Source organism: Balaenoptera musculus, chromosome 12, assembly GCF_009873245.2.
Source record: "Balaenoptera musculus isolate JJ_BM4_2016_0621 chromosome 12, mBalMus1.pri.v3, whole genome shotgun sequence".
Taxonomy (NCBI): domain Eukaryota; kingdom Metazoa; phylum Chordata; class Mammalia; order Artiodactyla; family Balaenopteridae; genus Balaenoptera; species Balaenoptera musculus.
Window position 1 is genome coordinate 33,099,678 of NC_045796.1, and position 25,143 is coordinate 33,124,820.

Consider the following 25,143-nt stretch of genomic DNA (forward strand, 5'->3'; position numbering starts at 1 on the left):
AAGGTGGCAGCACACCTAGAACCCCCTCCAATCACACCCCACCCAGCAAGGAAACCACTTCCCTGACTTCGAACACCATCGCTTCTCTTGCCCTGGTTCTGAACTGTAAGTTTGATGAAAACTTGGTATCTGGCTTCTTTCTCTCAGCAGGGTCTGTGTGATTCATCCACATTGCTGTATGTAGTTGTAGCTCACCTGCTCTTTGCTGTGTGGTTTTTCATTGTTATGAATATTTCACAATTAATTTGGAGCTGATGGACATTTGAGTTGTTTTTAAGCTTTGGCTAAGACCGACATTGTTGCTATGAATGCTCTTGTACATATCTTTTCTTGAATATATGTATGCCTTTCTGTTGCATACATACTGAAGAGTGGGACTTTGTGGTTATAACATTTGTGTACATTAAGCCTCAGCAAATTCCACCAGTTTTCCAAAACAGCTGTATAGTACACACCTACTAACAGTATAAGAGTGTTCCAAATGCTCCATACATATTCTTATCAACATGTGGTACTGTCTATCTTTCTCACTGTAACCCTTTTGGTGCGGGTGTCATGGTATCATATTGTGGTTACAATTGCATTTGTCTGATGACAAAGTTGACAATCTTTTTCTATGTTCATCGGTCATACAGAGAACCTCTTTTGTGAAGTACTTATCTATTTTATGCCTATTTTTCCATCAGGTCATCTTGCCTTTTTCTTACTGATTTGTAGAAGTTATCTATATATATATACTCTGGGTAAGAATCCTTTCTTGAAAATATGTATTACTTATATCTCCTCCCACTCTGTGTCTTCTTTTTACTCTCCTAAAAAGGTCTTTTGATAAACAGAAGTTCTTAATTGTAGTAAAATTTATTAATTTTTTCTTTTAGGGCTAGTACTTTTGAAGAAATCTTTGAGAAATCTTTGCTTACCCCAAGGTCCTGAAGATAGCATCCTCTGTTTTCCTCTGAACACTTTATGTTTTACCTTTCACGTTGAGATCATAATCCATCTGAAATTTATTTTTGTGTATGGTATGAGGTAAAGATCAATATTCATGTTTTTTTTCCACATGGATTTCTAATTGCCCAACCATGATTTAAAGAAAAAGACCAACCATCCTTTCCCTGCTGTACTGCAGTGCCAGCTTAAAAATAATTCTAAATCTGTTTTCAAATATTCTCTTCTGTTCCACTGGTCTCTTCACACTGACCCACAGACTTTAATTACTCTCATTTTATGAGTGTACTGATATCTGCGATCTAGGTCTTCTTCAAGACTCCTTGACTATCCTTACCCCTTTGCATTTCCAATTTTAGGATCTGCTTGTTAAAAAAAATGCTAGGATTTACATTGGGATAACCACTGAATATACATCAATTTGGTGAGAGATAACATCTTCACAATATCAAGTCTTTCAATCCAAGAACAAGGTATCTCTATTTATTTGGATCTTAAAATACCCCTCTTCAATGTTCTGTCATTTTCATGTAGAGGTCTTGCATATCTTTTGTTAAATTTATTTTTATGTGTCTGATGTTTTCTGTTGCTATTATAAGTGGTAAAGTTTTTTAAAAACTATTTCCTACTGTTTTATTGTGGATCTTTAATAACTTTTCTCTTAAACTAGCCTAATCTAAATTTGAATTGCTCTGAATGTTAGAAAAGTCGTTATACTGAATTAAAAGAAAAAAAAAATCTATCTTACTGGAGCTAACACCCACTGGTCCTTGCTCTACCTGAGTGAGCTCATATAGAAAACTGTGTCTGCTCCCCATGAAACATTTCAATTCTTCAAATATTTTATAAAAAAAAACCCTTCATGGTCCTTCTTTCCACATTTCATCCGTCGAATCTCATATAATTGGTTTTAAGGTTTTAGGTCTTCATCCTATTTTACTGAAAATCTATTATAAGCCAAATATATAAACCTGTACCAGTTTGTCTTTATTCTTTTAAAATTGCCCAGAGTTCAAGAAACTTTTTTTGCATAAATATGGGGTAACTTAAAAACACTCCTTAATCTCAGACAGTCCCAAGAGTTCAGCAATTATTTGCAACACATTATTTGTAAATCCTTCAGGAGATGGACTTACATGAAATGGTAAGAGTTCTAGTTCCACACTAGAGTAAAACAACACAGTCTACTTTGTAACTTGTATTTGGATTGCCTGCCACAGAGTGTCAGTTTTTTCCAAAGCCATACACTTTCTTCTATAACTATTTATGTTCTGTTGACACTTGGCACTGTTTCCTCCTTCATTGAAGCTCCATTCTATGTTCATTCTAGTCCTGCTAAAGTTGTATTATTCACAGTTCATTTCTAATGCTCCTACATCATTATTCCTTAGAATAATAACTGAGCCATTCTAAAGAAATGACTAAAAACCCTAAAGCTCCTATATTTCTGGTAGCGTTTGCATGTCTTCGAAGCTGACATTATACATAGGCCTAGACTCATACACCACTCCAATCCTAATACCAGTTTTGCTTCCTTCACCTTAAGACTCCCCTTCCTTTTGCTGATTCTTTCATGCTGACTGATGCCCAGTGTTATTTTCTGACGAATGGGGCAACTGTAGCATTTACCAACCACAGAATATGCCATCTCCTCAGAAGATGTTAGGTTCACGCTCCCAATCCAAAAAGGATAAAGAAAACAACTTCATTTGAGTGGATATGTATTTGATCCTTTGAAATGCACAGAAACGTGACACCAGGTTTTTATTTTAACATGTGATATAGACTAAAATAAACGCACAAAGACTCTGGCTCAAGTAGTTGGCTCAGTGCAAAGAGTAGGGAAGAGTAGGTTTGAATGTGTATAATGTGCTTTAGAAAACAAAGCTTTTTTATTCTGGAAGACATTTCTGCCAATAGCATTTTATGAGGGTCAGATTTCTCACCACCCTCCTCTCAAATGATTTACCTGCATGAAAAATAATACTTTTTAAGGAGTTCTCAGTATTTTTTGAAGTTTGCCGAGAAGAAAATTTACCCAAAATATATGGTCAAACTTTTTCTCACTACTCCCACACCTTGACTCTCCTTCCTCCTGGGGAGAACAGTAACTGAATAACTAGCCCCCCAGAACCACCCTTGACCAAGATAAGACCTTGGGAACAGACACTCTGCAAAGGAGAGCAACAAGACACATGAAACCTGACTTCTTGATACTGTCGAGTACCATTAAATCCTGGAGCAGCTACCTTTGAACCTCCTCCATGTGAGAGAGAACTAAACTGCTTTTACCTGATATAAACCACTTGTATGTGTTTTATGTCACACACACACACACACACACCCCCCTAATCCTAATCACTACCAAGGTTTACTGCAAGAGCGTTCATAATAGTGAGAGACAGGAAATAACTAGCTTAGATATCCACTAGAGATTGGTCCGTTAAATGATGCTGCATTGATTATCGATCCACAGAGGGAATATTTAATATTATTTTGTAATTAGTATAAATATTTGTGTAAAAATGATTGTAATATTATGTAGTTAAAAAACTGCAGGTTACAAAGTAGTTAGTACAATATTTCAGATATTAAAAAAATCCCAAAGAAACTCCCCAAAATTCAGAAAATGGTGTTAGAAAATAAAATTACAGGGCTTCCCTGGTGGCGCAGTGGTTGAGAATCTGCCTGCTAATACAGGGGACACAGGTTCGAGCCCTGGTCTGGGAAGATCCCACATGCCGTGGAGCAACTAGGCCCGTGAGCCACAACTACTGAGCCTGCGCGTCTGGAGCCTGTGCTCCGCAACAAGAGAGGCCGCGACAGTGAGAGGCCCGCGCACCGCGATGAAGAGTGGCCCCCGCTCGCCGCAGCTAGAGGAAGCCCTCGCACAGAAACGAAGACCCAACACAGCCCAATAAATAAATAAATAAATAATAATTTAAAAGAAAATTACAGATAATTTTGATTTTCTGCTATTTGATTCCCTGTATTTTCTAATTATTCTATAATAAATGTTATTTTAACAATAAGTTATATAAAACCAGAAGCCAATATTGAATAAGCTACTTATTGTTACTCAAAAATAATAACAAAAAAATGAAAGCCTCACTTTGGTGACTTGGAAAGCAATTTAATGCATTTTTGGAAATATATTATTAAAACATCAATTGCTGGGCTCCCTTAATATCAGAAGCAAGAAAATATTAGATGGGAGTAGCGTTAAGAGAAATAACTTTGTGGATTTTTGGTTTTACTGCTATTTCATCTCTCTAGCCAATTATCAAATGAGGAATATTTTTCTTATGTTGATACTTAATGGATGGATAGTAAAGCCCTGCCTCTACCATTTACATTTATTGTTTATAATATGGAAATCACTCATTCAGCAATTACTTATTCAGCACTTACAATGCAATGTGGAGGGCTACAGCAATACAGCATATTCTTGTAGACTTTCTTGAAATGATGTTTTTTTTTTGTTTTTTTTTTTAATTTTATAGCTACTTTAATTATTTATTTATTTATTTTTGGCTGTGTTGGGTCTTCGGTTCGTGCAAGGGCTTTCTCTAGTTGCGGCAAGTGGGGACCACTGTTCATCGCAGTGCGCGGGCCTCTCACTATCGCGGCCCCTCCCGTTGCGGAGCACAGGCTCCAGATGCGCATGCTCAGTAGTTGTGGCTCACGGGCCCAGCTGCTCCGTGGCATGTGGGATCTTCCCAGACCAGGGCTCGAACCCGTGTCCCCTGCATTAGCAGGCAGATTCTCAACCACTGCGCCACCAGGGAAGCCCCTTGAAATGATGTTTAATAGATAATAATGTAGTTATCCAAAGCAGAAGTTTGCAAATACAAATGTCTCTCAGTTCTGGTTGAGAATATAGGTATTAAAATCCTTGATTTGGCTTAGGGTAGGAAAAAGTGAAGTAGAAGATTAACCCTTGTAAGAAGACAGGTCTGATAAAGGTGATCCTGAAGAAATATATCCTCCAATGTTTCATGCAGAATCAAGACAATAAATCTTCAGAATAGAGACCACCATCTAAACCAAACATGAAATCTCCCAGTAGAAAGAGATGTCTTCACTACCATGGCGCATGAGAACCTGCTTCCTATAGGGCTGTTCCCATTAGGGCCCAGTAGAACCACTGCAGAACCACAGTAGAACCACAGGGAGGGCAAGATCCAGAGAAAAGGAAAAGTACTCTTCATGCTGCTCCTTGCTGCTTTCGGACTCAGAGCCCACTCTGCTTCCTATTTCCAAGTCTGAACAACGCTAAATCAAGAAGCCACAGCATGACTTACCATTTGTCCTGACTCATTCCTATCCCTTGAAGCCAGTGACAGAAGTGAGACCAGAATCTCCAGCTGCCTTGTTTCATTTTAGTTTCAAAACAATGCTAGGAGGTAGCTATCCCAAAGATGAGGAAAACACACTGTGAGACAGGGCAAAGCCAAAAGCCACCCTGTGAGATAGGGGAAGCATCAGAAAGTGGCCCTGGATCTTCTGTCTCCTAATAACAAAGTACAGGGTCATGGTCAAGGGGGTGAGTTTAAGAGTCTGATATACATGGATTCAAGTCCCTGTTCTGCCACTAACTAGCTCTAAATTTTGGCTAAATCAATGTAACAGGATCATTGTAAGGATAACATGATATTTAAAAAAATGCTTATTCCAGTGTCTGACATATAGTAAAGACTCAGCAAATGGGACAACTTATTCCTATCTTGAGAGAAAGGCATGCCACTGAGAGTATACTGAATATAAAAAGGTAAAAATGACAAGGAGTCAATGACCCTTTTAAGCTAATATTCCATGAGTCTATAAAAAAATGCTCTTAATGTGAAAGGAAAAAAAGCCAGAAGAAATGGGATACATCTGTCAACCAAGTTTTTTTTAATGGAGTTACTAACTGGTGACTAAATATAAAAAGGATGAACAATAACAATGATTGGGTAAAATAAATGGATCACAGCATCAAGGAATGTGGATAAAATTAGCTCCAAGATCCTAAACTCAGGCGTGAAAAATATTTGAGGATCATTTCAAGGTTAACAACCAAAATAAAAACCAATTGCTATGGAAGCAAAAAGCAAGCCTGATTTTTCAAGTGAGAATCTAGTACATTACAAAATAAAATTCAACTCTTTCTGCGTATCAGCACCCGTGAGAGAGAATGTTTGCAGAAGGGAAAAGAAAATTACACGTTTCCCAGGAATACAGGAGTTTAAATTTGAAGGTCAATTTATAGGATCCTTTATTAATGGGCCTTCCTACAATGGAGGAAATGAATTAGTTTATCTTTCAGGCAAAGGAGACAGAAGCCAACAAAAAGAAAAAGCAGAAAAAAGTGATGCATTGTATTCAGTAAAGGTCCCCAAAGGTCAAATTCAGTAGCATAGTGGCAATCATCAAAAAATCAAAAAGCCTCATAATTACACATATTGTATGGAATTAAATTGAATTAACTGAAGAAACAAGGTAGGAAGATGTTTTTTTAGGGGGAAGTGTTTTTAAAAATCAATTTGCTCTAAGACTCCAAACAAAATAGTTCTCATGGGCTTACTGAATCTTAAATCCTACTAGCTATAAGGAATACAGGGTGGCTTCTTTTCAGACTCCTCTATACTAAATAGTGCACAAACTGCAAGAAGGTTTCTCTCCTATCCCCTATGCCACCCCCCCAGCCAAGCCAGATCTGGGAAGGGCTGCTTCCACCACTGGTGAATGGCATTGTGAATGAACACTGGTGAGCACCTACGAGGCTCAGCATATCTACCTGACCCTCAGGCTCAGGTGTGAAAGAGGAATTCTACTGGCACCCAAATGGGAGCATTGAGGGGTAAGTGTTCTTCACAAAAAACCTGGGGAAACTTCTCTGCACTCAAAAATGATAAAATAAAAAACAATCACCAGGTGCCTCTGATAAGTTCTACAAAACACTGGGAGAGGAGCATTGATTTATTGACAGAAGAGTTTCATGATTTTAGTAAGGCACAAGGGAACATGACCTCTACAAAACAAAACAGGCTATGAAAAGAAAAAAACAAGCCAGTGCAGGAAATTAAAGGAAAATAAAAACCACTATTAAAATTCATGTTAAAGGCAGTAACTAGTAGACTTGACAGAGCTAGAGTAAGACATTGCAACTTGAGAAATATGTCTAGAATATCAAAAAATGCATAAGCTGTTGAAATATTAAACTACTTCCATAGTGGCTGGTAATAGTCCCCTCCACCCTCAGCAGTCAGGCCCTTGCAGGACTTCCCTAAGATGCTGCAACCAAGTACAGCAGGGAGCTTCCAAACTGCTCCAGCACTAAGGCTGGTGTTTGTTTTAACTGTCCTGTGCAATGTTGGCTGTCAAACCAGTTGTTAAATATTTTGAATATCATCCTTTGGATCTAACCCAAGAGTAAAAGGTACTACCAATCAAAAAAGAGAACAGAACAAAAGTAATAATAAAAATAATAACTGAAGGAATTTTTCTGGATTAAAAAAAAATCCTGGATCTAAAAAAAAAAGTAAATAAAGTGCATGACAGCTCAGGCAAAACAATGAAAGAAGACTGAATTTAGGAGCCAGATTCATTGTCTAAAACCAAAAGATTGGATTGAATTGGGCCTAATCCCACATATGTGAAAGGATGTTTTGGTTTGTTGTTCAGTTTTTTTCAGTTCTGTTTGATTTTTCTTAAAGGAAAGTCAGAGACCAAATGACTAGCTAGGTGTAGTGCACACTGTGGTGGGCTCCCCCTTCGGAACCCAGAGATTCATTCTCCTACCTGCTGACTGCTGATGCCTCAGAGCTACCTCCCTCTCCGGGAACTGCCCTAAGCCAAAGGGGGGCTCCTTGTCTGAGGACACGGCCCCTCTCAGCCAACATCCAAGGACTGGTCAATACAAAGGCCTGGTCCTCATGCCTAAATTTGGGATAACTCGGAAGGGTCATCTGGAGCTCCTTTGTGGGATCGACTGAGGCTTCTGCTGTAACTGCATCACAGCTCATTCTGCCCACTGTTGCTTCTCTCACTCTCTCATTGGTATCGTTCCCAAGAGTACCCACCAAAAACCTTCTGCACACAACACTCTCAACGTCTGTTTCCAGAGAGCCCAAACTGAGACACTAGGTCATGGCTCTATTGAGACCTGAGAGGCAGGAGGACAGAAAAAACTAAACACACCCACCCACTGACTAGGATCTGAGATATCACCAACATCACCAAGATACAGGAGCCCTCAGACACCATAAGATCTCATTTTGGACTGAAGGATCATGGGGTCCAGGGAAAGACAACCAATAAACTCTTAAATGGTAAGGTCAGGAAGTGAAATTCAAATCTTTTCCATACAACATGAATCTGGAAAAAATTTTCAAAAAAAAAAAAGAAAGAAAGGAAATCTAAAGCTAAGAAAGCAGTTAAATAAAAGCTGATAATCATAACATGATTTCACTACAGTAAAAATTAATTTTATGAAAGTTTTACATAAAATGTTTCAAAAATTTGGAAATGAAGGAAAGTCATCAAACTCATTTTAGGAGGCTAAAACTGGATGAGATATTAATATGCGAATCTTACTTAGGAACATATGTGCAAAAATTCTCAAAGCAGCTTGTTTTTATGAGGCTCCTTTTCACTAATGAAAAATAAGACAGTAAGTAAAATATGCATATTGAACTGTAGGTTTTATGGGTGACAAAAATAATAAAGAGTTATATATGAATCCTAGCAGTGTTTCTTTGGAAAGAACTGTAAAACTCAGGCAATTCAAATAAAAAAAAATAGGATAAAAATATACAAAGTTTGAAAAGACATAAAACTACCACAGAAGAAGAGAGAACACCACGCATATCATGTTAATAAACCTGAAATTCTCCATTAATTAGACTATTTTCAGAAAAAAATTATCAGAATCAGCTCAGCAAATAAAATGAAAAGTGAATTACATCACCAAGTTAGGAAGAAACTGAAAAGGTTGTCAAATTATTACTCCCTCAAAAAGTTCAGAGCCCAGAAGATTTTATTATGAATCTATCTAAACCTTGCAATGATCAGATAATTCCATGCAATAGACACTCATTTCACAATACTACTACTACTTCTGCTATTACTTCTACTACCACTAGCAGCTAATACTTTGGCCACTGATGCATTTATTCCTCATAATAATCCAGTGATGTGGGTACTATTAAGAAACTGAGGAACAGAGAGTTAAATACTTTTCCCAAAGCCAGCCACACAGCTAGTACCGGTGGAGCTGAGAAGAGAATGAAGGCCGTGCTCCTAACCACCATTCACAAAGAAAGGCTGCAGCCTTTGATTAAGAACCCGATATACTCGGATGACAAAAGCTTGTTACTGTACTCAATCCCCATAACAACTGTGGGAGGGAGTTACCATCATCAACCTTCTGGACAGATAAGGAAACAAGCACTGAAAGGTATTCCATGAAATGTCCAAGATTACACAGCTAGCAGGTGGTAGATCAGGGATGCAAATCCTGGCCATCTGAAGGGTTTGTATGTGGTGCAAGATGAAACACCATAAAACATGCTGAGGACAGCAGAGAATATAACTTTTAAATTAATCATAAGTTACTGCTTTATGACAATCAGATATGGAAATCAAAGCATCACTTATGGAATAGGTCATTATACGCAAACAGTCCTTAGGTGCCATTCTACAATCTTATAAATAGTCTAAACCAAATAAAGCACATGACAAGCAAAGTCCCAGGGACAATCATTAAAATCATAATCGGGACAACATTGTCCTATAAAAAATAAATAATAATTATAACACTATGCGTAAAGTATAAATACCATCTGTACTGTAACAGTCATTACGACTTCATTGTTCAGTTAAACCACTGTAATGTCTATTCAGCAAAGATGTAAGACAAATTACTTTCTCCAATACAACTTAAAACTTTTGTTCAAGCAATTTCCTTTTCATTTTGTGGTACTAGATTAAGACCATATTAGTTCTATTTGAATTTCAACACATTCTGAGATGAGTCTGAAACATATGAAGCAAATGACATCAACAATATCAAAAAAATTTACGACAAGGACCAAACAGAATGCCTTATCCAAACTTTATATACAATATTGTACAGATATGTGAAAGAGACTGTAAATACAGGTCACAGATGAATCCATATCATTATGAAGTATACACCAGATTTATCCTGAACAATAAACTTTTATTGCCTGTGGTAACAGAACCAATCAAACGAAGTTTATCTTTAATATAAAAGGGACTGCTACATTCCAGTTAAGTTTTGATTGTTGAGTATTAATAGTAATACCCATCAATAATATGAGATTATTATGGGTACCTGTGGCTTCATGTGATGTCCTCATTTCACTCTCTGTTCTCTCTTCAAAGTCTTCTTTGACATCAGCATGCTGGTCTCTGAGAAAAATAGGTGTTTTAATATTTTGTAATAGAAACGTTTAAAATGGGAAAGCGGGGGTGGGTGGTAGTGGTGGGATGAACTGGGAGATTGGGATTGACATGTATACACTAATATGTATGAAACAGATAATAAGAACCTGCTGTATATAAAAAAAATAAAATAAAAATTTAAGTACAAAAGAAAAAAAAGGACTGGCTCAACACTGCACCTCAGCAAGTGTTTTTTTTTTTTTTTAATTTAAAAACAAATGATACCATTAAAATGTTAGAAAGGATTTTCGGTTTTACTAAGAAGCAATTAATACTAAAAACACCTATAAATGTTCATTTTCCTCATTATCAATTTTCATTTACTGTTCAGAAAGATTTTAAAGCTAAGAATGGTATTAAGGTTAACTATTCTGGAAAATGTGGCTACTGGATAGCTCAACTTCAAATTGGGACATGTATTCATGAGGAATTTTACTTGTCCTGTATGGTAAGACTACAGTTTTAACAAAGAAAATGGTTTTAAAGTCCCTACCATTTAATCAAGTCACTATATACTACTCAGCTCCAGAGTTTGAGATTGAGGCTGAGATTGCCCAGGAGAATCAAACTCAAGTCTAGGAAGCTCTTCCTGGCTTAATCAGGTCAAATTCATAGGCTGAACTGATTCCACCTCTCTCTGACCAGGAATGAACTAATGCTAATCTAACCATGCCAAGAACGCTCTAAAATGGAATGGACCCATTCCAATCCTAATTCAGAGCTTTACCCTGAAGTCAGCGACAAAAGTGGCTTTAAAGGAAACCAGGCACAGGCTACTTATATTTTCTTTAAAACTAAACTTCAGGGATTTAAAAATTTTAACCTAATGTATTCCGTTCTCAGGGTTCAAAATAAATCCTTTATAATACTCTATTATACTCTGTACTTATGATGTTCTGTTGTTTCAAATGCTGTTACCTTTACAAATACATCCTTAGTTTCTTGAAGACTCAGACCACACTTCTGTTCGGTGTTAAGAAAAGGGATAATACCTTTGAAACCAAATACCCCAACAAAATATAAAGGAGTTCTATAGTCTTAATTACCAAGGCACTAATTTACTCCCTTTTTGTAACAATAATAATTTAACACAATGCTGCCAACACAGTAAGCATGAGATAAATAAAATGTTCACTAGTTCTTAGAAAGATCATTTCCAGGGACACATGAAATTTCACTGGAATCTGAGCTCCCTGGCTTACTTCATACTAAAAACAACTTATCGCAACTGCTGAAGAATACTTGCTTATTTGAGAATGGGAAGAATCACCGTCATTTTGCAATAAAAAATTTTTTTCCAAGAGAAATCAATTAATGACTATGGAGGCTCTTACTCCATAGAAAGTAGGGGAGATGGAGGTATAGTGAAAACAAATAAGAAAATCGCTGATAACTGGAGAAAGGACACGAGTTAAAGTGATAGTAGAAAACTGCCTTCTCTGTAAACAGTGTTGAAGTTAGACTTGGTAATTACATGTTAACATCAGCTTATTATGCTAAAATTAGCTTATGTGATCTTCTGAACTTGTTTCATATTAAACTGGAAATAATAATCTTTGAGCCCACAAATCTATCCCAGTAAGTACTGTGGCCACTGAAATAAGTGGTTTGTGGATGGCTATATTAATAGTTATTAGAAACAATCACACATTAGAGTGACATAACTTAAAATTGGCATTTCTCAGAGTCAAAGAAAATAAATTCCCAATTAATTACTGTAGATTGCCTAAAAGCTTTACTGAATGGTTAAAAAAAAAAAAAAAACCAACCAAACAAACAAAAAACCAAACTGAGCCCAAAGGCTAAAATTATATCTTAGAATTTTCTGTATATTTCAGTTTTCATGGTTGAAATTGTCCACTGATAATTAACAGTTACATGTTTGTGGTTTCAATAATGCATATTATATTTTCCTTTAAAGTAAACTTTATTAAACTAAAGCTATAAGACCTAAGTATGAGGAAAGTTCTCCTGTATTCTTATGCCCAAATACAATGCCAATGACTTATTTTATGAAATGTAGGAAAAGGATCATTTTCTAGGAGGGAACAGAGATAGAAAAGGAAAATAAGATGTTTGAGCCCAAAAGTTTCTTTATCCTAAATGTGCCATAATCCATCGCTGAAGAGAAGCAAAAAAGAAGCTTTCTGCTTGTATATTCATGTTCCTTCATTATAGAAGCGTGTTCAGTTCTTACTTTCCTTACTTTAACTCATGATATTTCATTAAATTTAACCCATATAAACTTGGGAATATATACATATGGATATTTATCTTCACCGAGAAACAATTCCAATGCAGGACTCCACAAGAAATGTTCATTGAATGTTGTATTTCCAATTAATAAATTGATTTTGCTAACTCCTTAAAATTAAAAGTGACTAAGCCCCTTTGGGTTCTGATGTTTCCTTTAGCTGGGGTGGGGTCAATATGAATAGTCTGTTAGAAGGGGTATTACGAAACAGATGGATGAACAGAACCCCTGAAGGAAACAGAATCCTGACCAAGCACATCCAGAAATGTGGAAACAGTATTAATAAGAAGTAATAATAAGAAAACTTAACATACTTAAGAACATATTATGCACCAAAGATTGGTCGAGTTCTTTACATGTCCAACATTTCATAACAATCACTGGAAGAAGGTTCTGTTGTTATATCCACTGAAACTTAAAGAGGTTAATCTCAAATTTTCAGGGCAAGTATAGCACCAGGTCTTACTGACACCAAAATCTATAATTAGATTTAATTATTATTTGTTTTTTTACCCTTGTGTTTTTCCAGAATACAGTAAATATCCTTGTTACATGCAGTTAAAGGGAACTTGCCTTCTAGTGTCATAATCTTATTTTCAAACTGTCTTTTATTGATAAGGTCAGGAATGAGGAATCTGACTCACTAATATTCTTACTTGTTTTATATTTTATTTAAAATAAAAATCACTTTCTCAACTGGGCAACCAATATTTCTCTCACCTATAAGGTTAGAAATTTCACTGCTAATTCTCACTGAATAGGTACTGTGATTAATTTCTTTCTCTATGCAAAAATGAAATGCTTTATCTAGGATATCGACTTCCCAAGCAAAAAGTTATTCTAGCTGCACAGTCTTCCAGTTATAAACAAAACATGTTTATATCACAATGTCAAAACTCTGTGATAATATTATAACACACTCTGGAACAGAGTGCAAGATATGCTTGTTGACAGATTTTTTTTTAATGACAACCAAAAATATTTTTGTTGTATTTTAATATGACAATTTTCCTCTACTTTAAAACTCCTTTATCTTCTCCTCTTGATCAACATTTTTCATTACAAACAATTTTGTTTAGGAAGGGAATACAAGCTGAATCGTAACATGGAGAAAGCAGCCCAGCAGTGGTCTTGATGATCTTTGAAAGTGAATAGTCCTGGTTCAAATTTCAGCTCTGCTACTTACAAGTTCTATATGACCTTCAGCAAGTTACTGAACTTCCCTAATCTTCAGCTGCATCTTCTGTAAAACAAGGATGATAAATCCTTTACCTCACAGGCTTTTTGAGGACTGAATAAAACAATATATAGGAAGTGCTTAGCATACAGCCAGACACATAAGTAGGAGCATGATAAATGGCAGCTATTACTATTTAAGAATTACTTATATTTTAGGATAAAATTATCTACTGACACCTATTTTCTTTAAGTAACCTGTTTTTCCTCAAGTCTTAAAACAGCCTTTAGAGTAATGGTTATGAGCCAGCCTACAGTCAGACTGCCTAGCTACTTACTAGCTGTGTAACCTGTAACCAAGAGAGGTCTGTTTGCTGAATGTGGATGTAATAATAGCGCCTACCCCACATAGGCATTATGAGGGTTAAATGATCTAACATAGCTAAAAGCACCTAGAAGAGTGTCTGGAACACAGCAATTTCTCTTGGGATTTTAGAATTTTCAACAACCAATTTATTTCAGCATTTCTTTAGCCTGAATTGAAATATGATCATAACTAAAATCTTACTCAAGAATATTCTTTAGGCTTTTAATTAAGACAGTGGAATACACTCAAATGGAAAAATGTTTTCTTTTTGAGTCAGCATTCTCTTTTTCTCTGTAATTATGTGTCATGCTTTAGATGTCTTACGATCTTACTCAAATGAGATTTGTGGTAAATATTAGTGAAACAAACATTAGAAGAGTAAATACATAGTAACAGGATAGCATTTGAATGCCAACAGCTGTTTCTTCAATTTTATTTTTCATTTAAAAACAATCCCTAGCCCATTATGTTTCAATCAGTCATCAGTTCGTTAAAAGTAATATTGAAACAATATGAAACAACTATTTTGCTTCAATTCAGGGATTTCAGCCAGCTCTCTAACTCCAGCATGAGTTTGGCTTGGCTCGTACCTTAAAACCACCCCATCCTTCTCTTTCCAGAAGAGCTTATTCTAGTCTCATAGGGGCTTTGTCAGAGCTGCAGAGGACCTGTATTCCCCAGGAACAAGTGGGGACACAGTGAATGTACTGAGAGCTGTAAAAAATGTAGGGTTTCCTATTTTGAATGTTAAAAGGCTGTCTCTTTGCATGTCCCCAGCATTTTGAAAAAAAAAATTCTGGGCTGAGGTCACTCACAGGTAAAAAATCAGAGAATGGGAATCTCAAGGTTGTATGTTAGAGGAACTGTAAAAGAGAACCTGAATTGTCTCCAAAATGCCCCCTACAAACTGTGCTTAATGGCTTCAGGACAAGGAGGTCACCATCTTCAAAGGGATTCGGAAAAGATGGCAAATAGAACCAGTGCAATTAAAACTTCCATGTCTACAGTTAACATTCGAATGAAGAGTTTTTATAACCAAATCCCTTTTGAGACTATACATGAACAATAGTTTTAATAGAGTTTGCATAAACACAGCCCAGGAGAGATAAGCATAGTTTACTATTTATCTAATGACTACGAATAAAACATTTTGATTAATAAGGCTATTAAATTAAAATTTAGCATAAGGAACATATGTTAGTGAAGAAAGGAATATAATGAGTAAGTAAATAATAGTGGATGTTATCAAGATGCCAAGGAAACTCCCCAGTAAAATGAATTCATCAATTAATTAATCAATTCTCTTATAAAATGAAAAGCCCTAACCAGTAAGGTGAGATCTGGGAAGTAAAGATCATGTAGCATAAGAAGAGCAGGACTGCATTGCTTTCATGCTGCTGTCATATGAAAGAGAACAGATATCGTTGCTTTTCTACTATTTATAAAAGAGTCTCCTGAGTCAAGAATAAGTGCTATTCAAGGAGAGAAAAATCAGACTCTGTTACAATATTGTTCTAACAACTTCCCAGGCATCAGCAGTAACACGGTCATCTCTTCCTTACGCTCTGAATGGTTGCCTTGTGTCAGAGCAGTTGGCATCAGGACTGCGAGTGTTTTAACCCAAACCCAGCTTCTCCCTGGTGCACACAAACGACGACACAGATTTGACTCAGATTCCCAAGAACTGGAATATTTGAAAATTTCCACAGCTCCTAATCTGTATCTGGCAGCCCATCAACAGAAGGGGGGAAGAGGCTTTACAATAGGCAGGGAATGACCCAGTCATTAAAGGAACTTTCTGAGTAGTCAACATCAAAGCCCTCAGGACCAGAAAACCTTAGGAAGCAAAACAAAGTTTCTGAAGATTCCTAATTAACTTTTGTAATCTTTTAGAACTTCTGGCTCTAAATTAATTTTATTCTACTAGATTTTACAGTTTTGCAAATAAAGAGATGTATACATGCTTATAGTTCCATATTTTATGTTAGCCTGTATTCCCATCTGTTTCACAGGGCCCTTCTCATGGGTACAGATGGGCAAATCTGATTCATCCTAAATATATAAATTAGACTGAAGCTGCAATTCCTGTAACTGCTCCATGTAATTCTGAGAGTAGAAACACTAGACCTACAACTTGAAAAGCTGTTTTAATGGCCTATAAAGAACTGAATTGAATTTTTTCATTGGATATAGGTTAGTAATGGGCATTTGCCTTGCAAGGTAATACAAGCATTAGCAGGTATTTTTAAAATGCTTTATTGTACTTCTGTGGTTATCCCTAAGCAGGCGTAAACAACATGGAACCTTAAAACATTATGTGGTTTTTAATAGCAATAGCACCTAATTTAGAAACACAATTACAAGCATCTGTAGAATATATTTCATGAGAATAAGACTATGTGGGATAGACGCTGATGTTCTCTATTTGGTAACACATTGTGAACTATTACTCCAGAGAAGGGTCTTTATATTCAGTAATGATTCTCAAGGCCTGGTTTATAGATCACTTGCATCCAATCACCTGGGGATGCTTGTTAAAAATGAACTGGGATGCAGCTTACATTTTCTGAATCAGTATCTCTGGAGATGGTACCTCCAAGGTTGGATTTTTTTTTTTTTTTTAGTAATTTTTAAAGTTTTATTAATTAATTAATTAATTAATTTATTTATGGCTGTATTGGGTCTTCGTTTCTGTGTGAGGGCTTTCTCTAGTTGTGGCAAGTGGGGGCCACTCTTCATCGCAGTGCGCGGGCCTCTCACTATCACGGCCTCTCTTGTTGCGGAGCACAGGCTCCAGACGCGCAGGCTCAGTAGTTGTGGCTCACGGGCCTAGTTGCTCTGCGGCATGTGGGATCTTCCCAGACCAGGGCACGAACCCGTGTCCCCTGCATTGGCAGGCAGATTCTTAACCACTGCGCCACCAGGGAAGCCCCCCAAGGTTGGATTTTAACAAGCATCTGATGCTTCTGATGCAAAACAAAGTTTGAAACCCACAGGTTTTATTCAGATAGACAGAGAAAAATAAACTTTCTTTTACTCAGCTGTAGACACGTAGAGACTTAAGGTTATTGGTCCCCAGGAAAAGCTCCTCCACTGATTGGCAGAGCCCAGCCTCACCATCTTGCTGCCAGGAGCACGGCGAGGGCAGAGATGAGTGGCTGCTCTCCCAAGTAAGGAAAACATCTCACTGAAAGCTCTAGACGCAACACAGACGCTCCTTACGCATCTGATGAATGAATGGATAACTGGGAGAGGATTACATCCTCACGTTTCTATCTAAATACACACTGGGAATTCATTCATCAGCTGACCACCCATCTGACGAGTCTCTGTAGGAAAACAGACCCAAGCGTTCAGCACACCCACAAAAGGACTCAGGGTAGAGCCCTCTTAATGTGGGGCAGAGCTTCCCAGCTAGGATGCCCTGATCCTTGGGTACCAGTGCTCTGAGATACCGTCGCCTGTGGCCCCGGCTCTTGCCAGCCAGAGGCAGCCCTCTGTGTCATACAAATGTGGTCGTTTCCACAGTACCATTTTCTACGTGGCCAGGTAGTTAAACAACAGTTTGGGAAACACTGCCCTAATTTATACAAGTGTAGGTATGTGTTTGGGGGATTTACCTCTTAGACATCCAGTGTGGGGATTTTACAAAGTTGAGAAAGTAGGAAGTTTTACTGGAATGAAAAGAAGGTTATGAAGCAGTTGCCTCTTAGGTTATGTGACTGATAACGTCTCCTTTGAAGGCTGGTGGATGATTCATGGTGGCCTTCCAACCTCACTGAGTGCCAGGTAGTGTGCTTGGTGCTGAGGGCGTCTCAGAATCACAGAAGACGTGGCCTCTGCCCTTGTGGAGCTTATCATCGAGCAAAGTACACAGACTCGGAGAAAGTATTTACGCAGAATTGTCAATTGTGTCGGGATGTGTGACACAAAAGCACATAATAATGAGGAATCTGACCCACCCATGGTCTGGAGGATCAGATAAAGCTTCCCTAAGGAAACTGGGAGTTAACCTGGAGCCTGAGAGGTAAGAGACTCGCTAGGAAAGTGTAGGAATGGGGGTTCGAGGTAGAGAGAAAAGAATGTTTGAGGACCAAGGTAGCTGAAGCATTAAGTTTAAAAACAGCCTAGTAGAGAAAAAGCTGGCGAGTTCAGCAGGGGCCAGATAACACTGGTTTTGTAGGCCATGTTCAGAATTAGGGTCTTAACTCCAAGGGTAATGGGAAGTCGTGGAAAATTTTAAGCAGGAAGATATACTCCCAAGTGAATTTTTTAAATGCAGACTCCTAGGCCCTAGCCTGAAAGATTCTGGCGGGCTGGGCTGGGCCCTGTAATCTGAATTTTAGAGATCTCAGGGAATCAGACGTGGAGTCAGGTTTGGGAAGCATTGCTATGGAACACTGGTTGTCCATGGGTCTATCCCAAGCAGGTGGCCTGTGAACTGGCCCTTAAAATACCAGTTATGGTATGAAAAGGACACACATATTCCTTGCATTGTTCATTTACCTGGCCCTATTATGTCTGCTCCTGGATCACAAGCCACGCCAGCACACTTCACTCTGGGGACCGGCTGGCATTTGAAATGGGTGAATGGGCTCGTGCAGCAGACATTGTCAGGGCCTGGCTCATACCTCCTAGCCACACGCTACCCCTTCAGCGCACAGCGGCCGACTCCTAGCTACCTCTCACCTGCTCTGCCTTCCCACAGGATTTACTGGGGCCCTGACTGCTCTGCCTGCTGTGCAGCAGGGGACGTGCTGGGAAATTAACTCATCCTTCCTCCCCTGGCAGCCTAGCTCCGTGACCGAAGAGGAGCTGGTGTTTTAAAATAGCTCAGCTCCCTCATCCCTACGGTGGGAAAACCTGAGATGTGTGCTTTACACAGCCTCCCAGAGTGCCGCCAGCAGGGCTGTGTTCCCGCTGCCCACAGTGGTAGCTGGTGTGACAATGAAGCTTCTACTGGCTGTCTTCCCTCCCCGGTCTCACCTCTCCTCTGCCCTACTGGCGTTTTCCTCACCTCTCAAGTAAACCACTTGCCATCAAATCTCTGTCTCAAGGTCTGCTTCTGGGGGTGCAACTGTCTCTTGCTGTGCCAAATGCCTTTTTTTTTTTGAAAAAAGTAGAGTCTGGCAACCAATTTTTAGCAAATTGTTAAGAAGGATGCAAAGAAAATGTGTTAGAACCTGACTGGGAAATTCCATCTACATGAGCAATGATTATGCAAAAAGAGGAGAGACCGTAATCTGACATTATGAGAATCATCTTGTTTGAGTGCTCTCTACTCAAAGTTTAACCTAGGAATATTAAAAAAAAAAAAATGGGCCAGCCTTACTTTGCTCCTCTGAAATAAAATAAAATAAATATTGTGAAACAAATAAGCAACCTATTCCTCTTGCAACAGCACTAATAAAAACTACCATTTATTGAGGGCTTACTGCTTATTAGTCACTGTTCTCAGAGCTTTGCACAGCTCACGATGTCATTCTTAAGTCCAGGTGAAAGAATCAGTGATCAAAAAATTTTATGTTTGCTATACACACTACTATATATAAGATAGATAACTAATAACGACCTACTGTACAGCACAGGGAACTCTACTCAATACTCTGAAATGGCCTATATGGGAAAAGAATCTAAAAAAGAGTGGATCTATGTATAACTAATTCACTTTGCTGTACACCTGAAACTCACACAACATTGTAAATCAACTATACTTCAATAAAAAATTTTTTTTTAATTTTAAAAAAGAAAAAAGTAATTAAATATGTTCATACAGATTCACTTACAGCAAAGAAGCCAGATAACTTCAACTCTATTAATTCTACATTAAATCAACCATCCTCAAGCCTTAAGATGAGACTTCTTTGTTAACAACCTTTCATTTGTTAACATCTGCTGTGTTGCTACCCCATGATCATTTATATCTAAAGTACCATGTATCATTTTGATTGTTGTTGAGAACTAGTGACTGCCTGGAGAAGAAAATAAATAAAATAATCTGAAGCCAATTTTTAAAAATTTAAAAGAATAAAATCTATATTTAGAAAAGTAAATAAATCGATGTTATTTTGGCTATTTTGGAAATGTTGTTTTTATGCATAATGAAGTGCTTAGATTGAAATATCATGATGTCTGTAATCATTTCTTAAAAATACTTAGCATAAAAAGTAAAGCAAAAAAAAATCTCGGTCAAAAATGTTCACCTTAAAAAGTCTGGGATCATTAAGGGATTGTCTCCCTCATGTTTCCTTTGACAACATATAACTAATTAAATCTCTCAGGTTACTACTAGCCTCAAAATAAATAAATAAATGAGCCAGTAAATAAATAAATAAAATAAAAATAGTTAACCTGGAAAGTTGAAGATGAGAAGAAATCTGAATAAAGTCTTCAAAACCATGAATAACATAACGCTCATTTACCAAATCCCGGTACCCCTGAAGCAATTTAACTTTAACACAAATAAGTGTAAATATTAATTCACAGAGAAGTAATGGCAGGTTAGAATTCACTGAATCAAAAGACAGTAGGGGCTAAAAATCTATGTAATGTAAAAATTATTTAGATATCAAACATGTGTCATGGGTTACGACAGAAACCTTAAAATCTCTAAGACTGTCTCCTTAATGACGGGTGATGATGTGAAGAACCACGCTCACATCCTCACAGAAGACAGATCCCTGGAACCGTTAGATCCACTATAAACGCCACTCTTTTCTAGAGATCAGACTTGTGGTTACCAGAGGCAGGGGATGGGGGAGGGGGAATTGGAGGAAGGCGGTTAAAAGGTACAAACTTCCGGTTACAAAATAAATGTCTTAAAGATGTACAGCATGACGACTACAGTTAACACTGCTGGATGGTATATTTGAAAGCTGCTAAGAAAGTAGATTCTCATCACAAGGAAAAAAAACATTTTTTTCTTTTTTTTTTGGATGTACGTGAAGGGATGGATGTTCATTTACTGTGGTAATCATTTCACAATATACGCAAGCCAAGTGATTATGCTGCACACCTTAAACTTACACAGTGCTATATGTCAGTTATATCTCAATAAAACTGAAAGGAAAAAAATTACTCTTTTCTTACAAATATTTCGAGTTAAAAAGGACCGCAAAAATCATCTAAACCAACTAGGTCTTTCTGCTGTGAGGAAACTGGACCCAGGTATCCAGCCCAGAGCCCAGAAAGTTAGTGAAAAGCCTGTGAGATGAAACTGCCAGCCCTTCAGAGTATCCTGTTAAAACTGTAAACAATATCTCAGCTTTTGAAATCTAAACTTCAGGGATCCTTACCTCCTTGTGAGTCAATGAACTCTGTTTCTGTAATTATTACTATGTGAATTAGTACTTTATTTGTCTTAAAGTAAATTTCCTCAATATCTGATATGCCCTCATTATAGGGCACTGAGTTGGGTACATGAATTTATGTTACATTAGTCATGGTTTTAAGGATGAAAAACAAATCATCAGGGACTTCCCTGGTGGCACAGTGGTTAAGAAACCGCCTGCCAATGCAGGGGACACAGGTTCGATCCCTGGTCCGGGAAGATCCCACAAGCCACGGAGCAACTAAGCCCGTGTGCCACAACTACTGAGCCTGAGCTCTAGAGCCCGTGCGCCACAACTCCTGAGCCTGTGCTCCATAACAAGAGAAGCCACCACAATGAGAATTCCACGCACCGCAATGAAGAGTAGCCCCCGCTCGCCGCGACTAGAGAAAGCCCATGAGCAGCAATGAAGACCCAACGCAGCCAAAAAAAAAAAAAATCATCATTGTTGTTGATAATTAAGGAAGTTACAGCTCTCCCCAGTCCATAGGGCGAAACTGCTTTTCTCTAAGGATTTTGATACTTTAAATGCCATTACTCCAATAACACTGCTGTGAGCTGAGAATCAGATTTTTTTTAAAAAATTTTTTAAATTAATTAATTAATTAATTTTTGGCTGCGTTGGGTCTTCATTGTTGCGCGCGGGCTTTTTTCTCTAGTTGCGGCGAGCAGGGGCTACTCTTTGTTGTGGTGCATGTGCTTCTCATTGCGGTGGCTTCTCTTGTTGCGGAGCATGGGATCTAGGCATGCAGGCTTCAGTAGTTGCAGCACGTGAGCTCAGTAGTTGTGGCTCGAGGGCTCTAGAGCACAGGCTCAGTAGTTGTGGTGCACGGGCTTAGCTGCTCCGTGGCATGTGGGATTTTCCCGAACCAGGGATCGAACTCATGTCCCGGGCACTGGCAGCTGGATTCTTAACCACTGCGCCACCAAGGAAGTCCAAGAATCAGATTTATTCATTCAAATGTTCACTTGGTTCATCCATGAGAATAAAAGTTACAAAATATTAAAATAATCAAAGAACTACATTGTCTTAGATTTTAAAAACTCTCCATAAAAGAAAGCCCCAAAACCTAAGTGCTAAGGATCATCTTTCTATTAATGTTTTCTTTTAGTAATATCTTTAGTTAATATAAAGGCAGAGACCATTTACTTAAAACATCAAACAAAACTTGGTTCTTTACTTAATAATCAACGGAGGTTAAAACATTCCAACTCAACTCTACAAGTGATATCAACACCAAATGACTGAGCATACAATACAACAAATATCCTAATAATTAAATGAAATAATGTAGATGCAAGTACTTCGCGTATAATGAGCACTAAAAAGAAATAATGTCCATTCTTCACAGGGAATCTACCATCTTCTTTGTAAAGGATGCTTTTATACAAATATTGATCAGTTCACTCAGAGTATGAATTGGCATGAAATAAAATGGGGATTTCCAAACTTCTAACATCAAGCAAGTTCAACTAAAAGATGAACAAGTAATACGATATCCTGCCTGATTTGGACATACTTTTATAAGTACCATCGGCCTCACGTTAATTAAGTCAGGTGCATTTTCAATAATGTACGAGAAGACATCACTACAGAACATAAATCACCTAAGGAAAAAAAAGTCTTCCAACTACAGTACCTCTAAATAATATTACTAATATTACCTAAGGAAAAAAAAGTCTTCCAACTACAGTACCTCTAATAATATTACTAATATTACCACTTTAATTACCTGGTTTCAGGAGATGAAGAGATTTCATTTGTGTCTGCCCTTTTACTTCTTGGAAATGACGGACTAGCCGGAGGCATCTCACCACTTAAGCGGTCTGGGAAAATTCGGTCTTTATTCAAATTGATTTCTGAGTAGGGACAGGTGGCAGCACTAAAACATGAAAAATTAAAAAATAACGAAAGGAAAGAACACTCCTGTTAGAGCATAATTACTTCTTCCAATTAAAATGACAAGCTAAAAACATAAAATGCAAAAATTTAACTGAATATATATATTTACACAGATTAAACATACAGTATGAAATATTTTATCTTTAAAACATAATTTAAGTATATTCTGATAGAAAATATGCCTCTGCATTCGATTTTTAAATGCAGTCTTTGGAAGTGAGCGATGGTCACCGAAGGACTCCCTCCTGTGTTGTCCAAGGGCAGGGCCTGTGCATATCTCTAGGAACCATCAGCCCAAGAGAGAAATGCTTAACATAGGAGGAGGGTTGGTGATAGAGGTGGGACAGAGACAGAGTGATTGACAGATGGAGCAGATCCCTTCCTAAAGTGATCTTCCAGGCCCAGGGCCATCACAAACTGTTTCATTTCCTTTATAACAGCTGCTACCCTCCAAAGGAAGGAGGTTCCCCCCATTTCCTGTCTCCAGGCCCATATGTATACCTGATATCCTAGGAAAAAAAATCAATCGGTAGCTATTCCCATCCCTAATATGAAAACGGACCAGAAGCCAACTTGGATAGTAACCCATCTAGCTCCCTTCCCTTCTATCTGTGACCACTGGTTGGTCTCTCAGATTCCACGTGGGGATCATTCCTGTTATCCAAGCAAAGGGAATCTAGGTCACTAACTGTTAATTCAGCATTAAGTCAGCATACTCCTGTGCCTGGGCCTCAGCTTTCCAGTCTCCAGAAAAACTGGGCAGCCTCTATCTCAATACATAATCAACCCCTCCAACTAACTCCCTATCTTGCCCCTTGGTTTTTAGGAAGCCTCCTGAAATCTGGAAATGATTGGAACTTAGGTAAATTATATTAGTGTCTTGCATATTCTTTTCCTCAGGTTAGGTACTATTTGGAATGTTGATAATCACCTAGGGAAAATTTTTAAACACTGACTTTCTGCCCTCTACCAAGAGAATCTGACACATCCTCCTGGGAGGAGAGAAGAGTCTGCAAATGCTCCCAAGTGATTCTGATAATGGTCTATAAAATTTATCACAGATACCTTGTAAGCAAAAGTACAATCTTTATTTTCTTTACTTACATGCTACTTTGATATCTATGCAAAAGAGGAAAGTAAATAACATTTGATCATGTGTTGACATAAATGTATATAATGTTAACCCAACAATAACAAAAACAATAACCAGTGATATTTATGGAGCATTTACTATATACAGAGCACCATGCTAAGTATTCTACATTCAGTATTTTACTTAATCTTTACAACAACCTACGCGGAAGGCTTTTCACGTGACAAACTAAGCTTAAAATGGTTAGATAACTTCACTCTTGAATTATTTCATTCATTTGATCGACAAGTATTTATCAAGTAACTACGATGTGCTAATTACCTTCCTAGCCATGGGAAACACAGTCAAAATGAAAAACACAAGCTGTCTACTCTCATGGAGCTGATATTCTAGAAGGGGATGGGCCATACATGATTTACACAAATAAACTGGACAACCCCACACAGTGACAAAAGCCAGAATATAATGTAAGAGAGACTGCGGGGCTGCGAGGGGGGTGGTGAGGCAGGGCCTCTCTGAAGAAGGCATTCCAGGAAATGGGAAGAATAATACAACATAGGGAAAGCCAGGCATGAGCAAGGGAAAGACAGACCAGCTAGGCTAGAGTGAAGTGATGAAGGGC

At 37.8% G+C, this 25,143-nt stretch overlaps 1 protein-coding gene across 6 annotated transcripts in view; it reads right to left on the reverse strand.

Moving 5' to 3' along the window:
* L3MBTL3 (L3MBTL histone methyl-lysine binding protein 3) overlaps window positions 1-25,143 on the reverse strand; it is a 120,100-nt gene that overhangs the window by 8,859 nt on the left and 86,098 nt on the right. For all 6 annotated transcript variants that reach the window (XM_036872190.1, XM_036872195.1, XM_036872191.1 and 3 more), the window contains 2 exons: window positions 23,259-23,408; window positions 10,289-10,365 (listed from right to left, as the gene is read on the reverse strand). In XM_036872190.1, the coding sequence (XP_036728085.1) occupies window positions 10,289-10,365; window positions 23,259-23,408 (227 nt within the window). The remainder of the gene's footprint in view (window positions 1-10,288; window positions 10,366-23,258; window positions 23,409-25,143) is intronic.